The following is an 8,928-nucleotide window of genomic DNA, read 5'->3' on the forward strand; positions in this document are numbered from 1 at the left end:
AACTGTCGTGTATGTAAAAGTTAAGGCCTGTTTTTTTTTTTCATCCTCGTGGTGGATTGATTGTAAACTGGAAAATCAGAAAGAAAAAGGTGAAATATGTGAGAGGAAAACATTTAAAATCTCGATTCATTATGTTGTTGCTGTTCACAATTCGACATGTAAAGAAAAACGGTTTGAAAATCTAAAAAAGAACAAAAGTTGCTGCATATAAAGTCAGCTGAGGGGAAACGTTTAGGAAAGCTGTGTTCACTAAGCTTCCCTTGAGCGAAACTTCAGCCGCAGTTTTCCTCTATAATGCTGCTGCCATCTGTTCAAACTGTATCCGGCGCCTGGTGTCTAATATTCTCCTCTGTCTCTCTGTTTCGCCTTCTCCACTCCAACCTCTTTAAAAGACCGTTAAACCCCTCGCGCCATGGAGCACTCCGCCTCCATGAACCTGTCGGTGGTGGATGGAGACGAGCTGGAGGACCACCGCCCTCTCCTCCCGCCCAGGATGGTTCCTCCGCCTCAGGCCTGCCCGCCCCAGTGTGGGATTCACCACACGGTCCAGACAGCACCCGAGCACACCGTGTGGCTGGACAGAACCCAGGCCATGGCCACCACGCCTCTGTACAACGGCCACCTGTACGTCACACCTTCACCTCGCCCCAACAGGAAGGGAGACAAAGCCAAAGGCAAGGAGAAGAAGTGCGAGAAAAAGTCACAGGGGAGCAGACCTGCATCCAAGAACCACCAGTGCAAAGCCAAAAACACAGGAGCTAGCAGACTGCAGGAGAACGTCACATCCTTCACCGACGTCCCCATGTCCCCCTGCGGCTCGCCCTTCAAAGGCCCCTGCAGGCCTCACCTGGACGTCAGGGATGTGGACGGTCGAGCGCGCCGCAAGTCAGCTAATGTTTCCATGGAGATGCACGACCGCCAGAGTCTCCCAGAGATAATCATCACCAACAAGGATGAGCAGATGCACAAGGGAGCTTCTCAGTACGGTCAGGACCCAAACGAGGGCAAAGGCCTGCTGCCAGGAGCCGAGTGTCCCAGTTCGAGCCCCAACCACAGCCCTCAGCACAGCCCCAAACACAAGATGGTCGACAAGGACGACCCGTACTGGAGGACCCACAACATCGGCTGGCGGCTGGTCCGCAGGAGGTCCATGTTCCTGAGGAGGCAGCGGCTGAACGACTGCGCCCTGGCAGTGGGGATATTCGGGGTGGTGATGATGGTGATGGAGACGGAGCTCTCCTGGAGCGTCTACAGCAAGGTGAGAGAGCAGAGCCACACTGAGGCCCTGACAAGTCCTTCTAGAAAAGTTCTGTCCGGTAAAAGAATCCAGAGATAAACTTCACTGTACAGCTACAGTTAGTACCCATCAGTATCATCCTTATCAGGGAAAGCAGGAAAATGCACAGCAAAGTCACGATGTGCACCAGATTAGAAGATTACACAGGATTGATGATGTCATCTCATAAATTGAGCTTTGTAATGACAGTCATCAGCTGACGGTGATGTCACGTTATGTCGCCCTCAGAGCTCCATCTACTCCCTCACACTCAAGTCGGTCATCAGTGTGTCGACGCTCATCCTGATCGGCCTCATCATAGCCTATCACTGCTGTGAGGTGCAGGTAACTGATCAGCTCATCCTTACATAACCACTGCTGCTTCTTTTTTTCTCTCTCTTTTTAAACCCAAGTCCTCCTCCACTGATCTGCTCACATATTTACCTCTTCAAATCTGTGGCAAGATTTTGTGAAGTACCAGAACCCCCATTTACCCTGAAGGAGCCACTTTTAATCCTTTTTATGTTTTAAATTTAGTTTTTGAACCATTAAGTCTCCAAATCAGGATTTTCCCTCTAAAATGTGTTCATGTGAAGGATTTTCAGTTTCAGTTGTCACACTTTTGTGTTCTTCTGCCACAGATTTAAGCACATCAGGTCTTTAGAGATGTCAGTTTAACCATAACACCATCTCCCCGTCCCTCCCGGTAGCTCTACGTGCACGACATCGGCGCAGCAGATTGGCGGATTGCCATGACGACCGACCGCTTGGCCCTCATCGCCCTGGAGCTGGCGGCAGTGGCCATCCACCCTTATCCGGTGGGCCTGCTGGATTACTTCCAGCAGAGGAAGATTCGCATGACGCTGTCCGAGACGGAGCTGGAGATCGTCCTGGCGCTGCCCATGTTCTTGCGGCTCTACCTGCTGGGTCGAGCCATGATGCTGCACAGCCGCCTCTTCACGGACACCGCCTCCCGCAGCATCGGAGCGCTCAACAAGGTGGGAGGTCATCAGTGCGGGCGACCCTGCACGAATCTGGCTTTGGGCTTAACTGGCTTTGGATAGTACTGTGATGACATCAAAACACGCTTAAATTAAAGAGGTTAATCTGAATATGAGTCTCAGAGCTGTGGCAGCTTTGGCACACCAGGATGTTAGGACTACATTCCTGACAATTATTTGTTCTTCTATGAACATTTCATGCACATGTGTTTATTTCTTATGCCTAGGTGGGCCGTGAGGTCTGTAGACAAGTGACACTCGAGGTGTGATTATCACAGTTTCGCTCCCATGAACCCCATGACCCTCTACATCTCTCCTTTGCTTTCTTTTCCGCACTCGATAATATCCACCTGGCTAATCCTTCTGCCTTATTAATACTATTTAAGAGTGATGAAAACAACCTCTGTCCTCTCTCCCTCCCTCCTCCTCTGCAAAACCAAACCTACTATCCATGTATCAAGCCAGATTGAGAACAAGTTTTTCTTATCCCTCATCTCCTCTATATTATATAATCATAATCTGACAGGTGCTATCCTAAATAGTCTGGCTAAGTAGGCCACTACTGTCAAAATCATGACGTAACGCATCCCATTGTCTGATCTTCAGATACACTTCAACACCCGGTTCGTGGGGAAAACTCTGATGACCACCTACCCGGGGACCGTGCTGATGATCTTCAGCGTCTCCCTGTGGATCGTGGCGGCGTGGGGCTTACATGTCTGCGAGAGGTATGTAAGGACAGCATGGAGTCAATGCTGAGGGATCATTAATATTTAATTATCATCCAACTTCTGGCAGATATACAGCACCGCTTTAATGTTTCTGCTGCAGCAACGAATCCTAGTTTTCTCTCCGCTGCACTTTATCTGCACCAGCAAATATTATGGGATGCCGACACGGGGCTGGTAATGTGACAGGTTGTGTTTTTTTTTTTTGTTTTTGTACTAAAAGAAAGTCGAGGCATTCATATTTTACCTGCAGCAGATATGTTCAGGAAGTTTGTTTTTTTCCCCAAAGCTGCGTGAAAATACCTCAAGATTCATGTGAGGGTTAAAAGTGCCTTTTTCTTCCTGCAGACACCACAACTACAGAGATCTGAGCAGCAACTACATGGAGGCCTTGTGGATGGTTTCCGTCACCTTCCTGTCCATCGGTTATGGAGACGTGGTCCCTCACACCTACTGTGGACGCAGCATCTGCCTCCTCACTGGGATCATGGTAAATGATTCAAGGTTGACACTCCCAACACTCTTTGGTGAATTTGCCAAAATCTTTCCAACAAACAGCTCATATTCTGAATCTCACAGGGGGCCGGCTGCACCGTCCTGGTGGTGGCGGTGGTCGCCAGGAAGCTGGAGCTGACCCGAGCGGAGAAACACGTTCACAACTTCATGATGGACTCACACATCACCAAGAGGGTGAATAGCAGCGCCTCACGACTCTTTTTACTCGACAACACGCAGGCCTTTTTGTGTGCAAATGGTCTAAATTGCCTTTTATTGGCATCAGAAAACCCCAGGAGCGAGTATAAGTCTGCAAGCAGGTGTAATAACTTCACCCAGCTTCAATACACGTCAACATCATTTGCAGCAGAATGTCTCGTTTTCTCAATCCTGCGGTGATCGACTGATACTTTGTCCTCGACTGAAACAGCAGCGCTAATTAAAATAAGCTAAAAGCAAGAGAAATTGCAACGGGGGAAACTTTGAGACACAAGAGTAGAACGGAAGGAAGGAATGTAGTTTGTTGGAGTTGTTCCACGCTTGCAGTAAATAAAAAGCACTTTGCAGTTTATGTGCGGAAACATACAATAACTCACCTGCGGATTTTCTTCCTCCTTTCATTAGATAAAAATTGCTGCAGCGAATGTGCTGAGAGAGACTTGGCTTATCTACAAGCACACCAAGCTGGCCAGAGAGAAAGACCACTCCAGAGTCCGCATGCACCAGAGGAAGCTGCTGCTGGCCATCCACCAGTAAGACACTCAGAGGAAGCTGCCTCTGATCAACCTGTTTGTTGATCAGCGCCTGCAATTAGTGCTTCAATTCAGATTTGACATCCTGGAAAACTACGTGTCACTCATTCCTGCCTCACCAGCGCCCACCCAGTTTCAAAAGAAGTTTCTCTCTGTGTGGTTTTAAAGTGATGTTTTGTGGGTGGCCGTCTTAAGCCAAGCACAAAATTAGAGGCCTAATTTTATGGTGAAGCAGTTTAAATTAATTGCCCGGCTACTTAAAAGGGTCGGTTTAACAAAATCACAGCATTTATGGATAGTGGAGCAGTTTGTTGAAACGCAGGTTGATGGAGAGATCTGCCTAAAGTGAGATTTAACATCCCTTTATTGTCATTGTGTGAAGATACAGAGCTTAAAGGTGCATAAATGAAGGATTTATCAAACTCGTGAGCCCTTACAGTTCACATCACGTCCAACAAAAGCTTAAAGGAAGAAAAAAAAGAAAGAAATAGAACAAAATAAATAATATAAAGCCCTCCTGGCTCAGTTCGGCGCACTCCCAGGGTTTTACTGCTACGTCTAAGTAGATATCACTGTAAAGGTCAGTTCTTTATTACTTTATGGCTCTTTCTACTTATCTCGCCACTACACTACTCTTTATTATCCGCTATTATCTTACAATTTTCCTTTGAGGCCACAAGTTTGGTTTGTTTTAACTGAACTCCTTCTATCAAAATCAAATCTAAGATATAAATGTGTTCTTTCCCCGTAAACAGATTTACTGGAAGGCCTCTCTGCTAAACCTCCCTCTGAAAGCTGTTGAGTGTGTTATGGCTTGTTTTTGGTCACCACACCTTTAAAAGTCTCTCCGACTGAACTGTAAAAGTTTCATAAAAGGAAGTAACTGTTCCTGCAGGCTGCGGAGGGTGAAGATTGAGAAGAGGATACTGGCCGATCAGGGGAACACACTCGTGGACCTGAACAAGGTGAAAGATGCAAGCGAAGGCATCGTTCTGTCCAAACCCCCACCAAGGCACCATCTAATCAGGTCCTTGTGTTCGTTTCCTGCTACATACTCTGACACAGATGCAGAACCTGATGTACGACATGCTGACCGAGGTGCAGGGCTGCAGGGGGGAGCTGGACTCGCACATCCACAGCCTGGAGAAGCACGTGGAGGAGCTGAGGGAGGGCTTCAGGAGCCTGATGCCGCTCCTGTCCAGCACCCTGTCCACCCAGAACTCCTCCATCCGACACCTGCTCAGAGAGAGGGAGGTGAAGTCGGAGACGGCCAGCGTGAGCGGGGACGACAGGTAGAGAGGACGGAGGAGGAGTCATCGGCCCACGATGCAGCTGAAATGATCACGGTGGGACTTTGTGTTTCTCACAGAGGTTGGACAGATGTGTGTGTATATAACGAGCTGGAGGCTGTACAGATGTGTGTACAGTTGTATGTAAAAATAGGTAGACCCACTTCGTGTAGCAGAAAAATGTAGAAATTAGTCACTTTTTATGAAGGTTTCTTTCCTGGAGCGACAGCAAATACGTGAAACAACCCGTCTAACATTTTATCAACGTTAGAGCTGCAGTATGTAGTTGAAGGAAAAAAACTTTTGCCCAGAAAGTTGTTTAATTTGAAGTTATTCATGATTCCAGGTTTAATTCTAGTAAATGGTTTTGGACATTCAGTGTCACCCTGTCAGTTTCCTCATGTTTGATGAACCACCTGATGATTACCAGTCAATCAGAGAATCATCAACATTAGCCCTAATTTTAAAAAAAATAAGAATAATCCTGGAAACTTTTGGGGAATTGTTGTAACTCCCACCAGTGAGTAGCTTTTATCTGTGAACACTGCATTTTTTTCTGATTGTGTAATAAAAACTAAATGTAAACACAGTTTGGCTTCATTCTATAAAGATAAAACATGAACCCGTGTTAAAGAGTCAGAAAAATAACCACACACAGAGCGTTCCTTTAGCCAAAACAATATTTTATTAAGAGAGACAGGGTTGGAGGGTGGAGTTACAGCAACAAGCGATCTGTCTAGGTGAACGGTGGAGATCCATCTGCTGCCCAGTCGGTCTCCGGGTCTCGTTTCGGATCAAACCGCCGGGTCTGCCACCGCCATGGAGGCAGAAGACGCTGATATCAACCGGTCCATCCCCTCCTCTCCCCCTTCAGCTCCGGGGAGAACAGCTAGTGCTGCTTCCTCCTGAATGAGCACCCTGCCAGAGGAGACAATGACAGTCAGTCGGCTGCTGACAAAAGAGAAGCCTTACAGTACAGAAATACTGCCGGCGGTGCACACGGCCATTGTGCTGCGCGGCGCTGATCCGAGAGTCATCATCTTTCCAGCATGTGACTGATTAGGTCAACATCTCCTGGTTTTGCGTTTACTTTGCACGGAAAGAATCGACACCGACGCAGCAGGAGATGAAACAAACGACACAAAGCCAGCAGCAGACAATAGTTAGACACCAAGTGTTTGTTCTCAGCCTTCGAAAGGGGGGAGCCAGTGGTCTAGCTCAACCCTTCTGCTAACTGAGGTTGATCTGGCACTGGAATGAGATTGGAAGACCACGATAGAGGAAGTCCAGTCACTTAGCAGTGCGGCCGACGGCTTCAAAATGTGTCGATATATAAATAATAATCCCTTTAGTTAATGTCTGAAACGCCACCTGAGCACATAAAAATGGAGTTTGTATAATAGTGTAATAATTATATGTATGTAATAAACATCAAATCAACTAGAACTGCTGCAAACAGCTGATGTGCTGCATTTATTACAAAGCTATTATGAAAAATGTAGACAAAGTGGTTCCTGCTACGCCACATGTTGACATGATGCAGCTTTCACACCTGAATGAAATAACTGACCCCAAATTCCACTTTACCAGTAAAAAGCTGGTAAGACAACAGTCGAAAAGCAAAAATTTAAGTGTGCCAGGCCTCAAACATACAAAGAATGAGTATTAAAGGATCTGATATAAGGACTAACTACTCTAGTTTGGACAACATGACTGTTCACCACCAGTTTAAATCTGGCCGAGGATCATTCTTGCATCTCACACATTTCCTGTCATCTTCCTACTGAGTGTCACCATCTCATAAAAAGACATAAAATACACCCCTAACTCAGATTTTAGAGAAATGTGTTCCTTTTAATTCATCTGAGTGTATGCAGGAGCGTCACTGAGCTGCAGATGCAACACCAGCCCCAGACACCGATACTGAGCTACACAAATGAACCCTGAGTCGATTGTGGACGAGCGGCTGCATACTGACCCTCTGTGAGACGTGCTTTGCCTCCAGTGGGCTGACAGAGGACTGTTGAACAGCCCACACACAGCACGACTGTCTGAGCGTGGCTGAACACCGTCGTGATCTTGTAGCATCCTGGAAAACACACAGAGAACACCAGTTAACACCAGGACTCCCACCATGCAGCGAACAAACCCCTCCATCATCTGCATGGTCATCACCAGAGCCCTACCTGGACATTTAACATCCATAAAATAAGAGTTGGGACTCTGAACAAGACGCTTCTTCTTGTGCCTCCTCTTCTCCTCCTCAGGGGATGGGTGCAACAAGTCTTTTGCGAGCTGCGTTGAGAGAGAAAAAGGGAAATAAAAGGCGAGGTTAGTGAGCCTGATCAGATATACTCAGGAAATGGAGAAAGTGGAAATAACACACAAGCGATCGTGATAAAGAAAAGGCTAAAGTACTAGATTGTGGTCCGTTATTTGAAGTAAAATCACACCAGCCGACTTGTTTTGTTCTGCTACGTCTCCTCGTTCAGGCTCCTCTCTGGCCTACATTTCTTGGATTAGGTAACAGACTGCGCATTTTTCATCAATCGCGGCCGATTTTTGCCAATATTCAGCAACTAGAGCTAAACTAGCATAGCCGCTAACCCAACGACACAATAAGTCTACATTTTGACATTTACTGTTAGCTTATCCTGGGCTATCGCTGTCTACGTTCAACTGGCTCCATGTTTGCGGTGTGTGCGCAGCCATCTTGTGTCACAATGCGCTCGCAATGCGCTCAAAGGTGCGCAATAATTTTAACGAAACTGGGACCAAAACACACCGAAACCTGCTAAAACCGGCACCATTCGATACGCTAATTTCTTATCTACATGTTGAGCCGTGCGCCGGCTCTCTGACACCACATTATACGGTCAGTTGGTGATTTTCCGTCGGGCTGTGTGTACTCACTGGCATGTTGGCGAGGAAAGAGCCGCTGCCGAAAAGGAGGCATTACCGGAAGCGACGGCCTCATATCGATGCGCCGTTTGAGCGTGAGCCGGAAGAGACGCAGCGGCCATTTTGGTGAGGTCAAACTCCGCCCTGCTTACTTTATAGACTCAAAAAAAAAACAAAGAAGTACGTACTTCTGTTTACTGTAGACTACAATATATATATATATATACTCTTATACATTTGTAGTTTACTCAAGATTGCCGTTATGTATTTAATTATACTCTTGACATGAAATAAATAGATAAGGTCGTAATTAATATATAAATAAATGTAATAAATGAATAGTTTTCTATTTCTAAAAGGATATATTTATATATTTGTCAGGACACTTTACGTAGATATTTCTTAATTTCATGGAAATATTTGTTAATTAATTATTTTTTAATGCATTATTTCCATACATACATTTACACATTTCATTATAAGATC

At 46.2% G+C, this 8,928-nt stretch overlaps 2 protein-coding genes across 2 annotated transcripts; one reads left to right on the top strand and one right to left on the bottom strand.

Annotated features, from left to right (window-relative positions):
• Positions 1-412: 412 nt before the first annotated feature.
• On the top strand, positions 413-5,548 carry LOC103356304 (small conductance calcium-activated potassium channel protein 1-like). Its single transcript, XM_008280408.1, has 9 exons — positions 413-1,258; positions 1,526-1,621; positions 1,987-2,274; positions 2,884-3,005; positions 3,354-3,495; positions 3,585-3,695; positions 4,125-4,252; positions 5,148-5,217; positions 5,318-5,548. Exons 1-9 carry the CDS (start codon positions 413-415, stop codon positions 5,546-5,548), a joined length of 2,034 nt encoding a protein of 677 aa, XP_008278630.1.
• A 655-nt stretch (positions 5,549-6,203) lies between these two features.
• rps27.1 (ribosomal protein S27, isoform 1) lies at positions 6,204-8,524 on the bottom strand. The gene is made up of 4 exons (XM_008280420.1): positions 8,455-8,524; positions 7,728-7,836; positions 7,520-7,630; positions 6,204-6,459 (listed from the first exon to the last, which is right to left on the bottom strand). The coding sequence occupies exons 1-4, from the start codon at positions 8,458-8,460 to the stop codon at positions 6,431-6,433; spliced, it is 255 nt and encodes an 84-aa protein (XP_008278642.1). The 5' UTR covers positions 8,461-8,524; the 3' UTR covers positions 6,204-6,430.
• Between the last annotated feature and the right edge of the window lie 404 nt (positions 8,525-8,928).

The sequence above is a fragment of the Stegastes partitus genome, unplaced genomic scaffold (assembly GCF_000690725.1).
Source record: "Stegastes partitus isolate 25-593 unplaced genomic scaffold, Stegastes_partitus-1.0.2 Scaffold6, whole genome shotgun sequence".
Lineage (NCBI taxonomy): Eukaryota > Metazoa > Chordata > Actinopteri > Pomacentridae > Stegastes > Stegastes partitus.

What these genes read in the sequence shown, in the direction of transcription:
- LOC103356304 (XM_008280408.1), top strand. Translation starts at nt 413, where the DNA reads ATGGAGCACTCCGCCTCCATGAACCTGTCGGTGGTGGATGGAGACGAG. An exon ending in ATCACTGCTGTGAGGTGCAG is followed by an intron (nt 1,622 to 1,986) that starts GTAACTGATCAG and finishes CCCTCCCGGTAG; the next exon opens with CTCTACGTGCACGACATCGG. An exon ending in GGCTTACATGTCTGCGAGAG is followed by an intron (nt 3,006 to 3,353) that starts GTATGTAAGGAC and finishes TTCTTCCTGCAG; the next exon opens with ACACCACAACTACAGAGATC.
- rps27.1 (XM_008280420.1), bottom strand. An exon ending in TATGGATGTTAAATGTCCAG is followed by an intron (nt 7,631 to 7,727) that starts GTAGGGCTCTGG and finishes TGTGTTTTCCAG; the next exon opens with GATGCTACAAGATCACGACG. An exon ending in CAAAGCACGTCTCACAGAGG is followed by an intron (nt 6,460 to 7,519) that starts GTCAGTATGCAG and finishes CTCCTCTGGCAG; the next exon opens with GGTGCTCATTCAGGAGGAAG.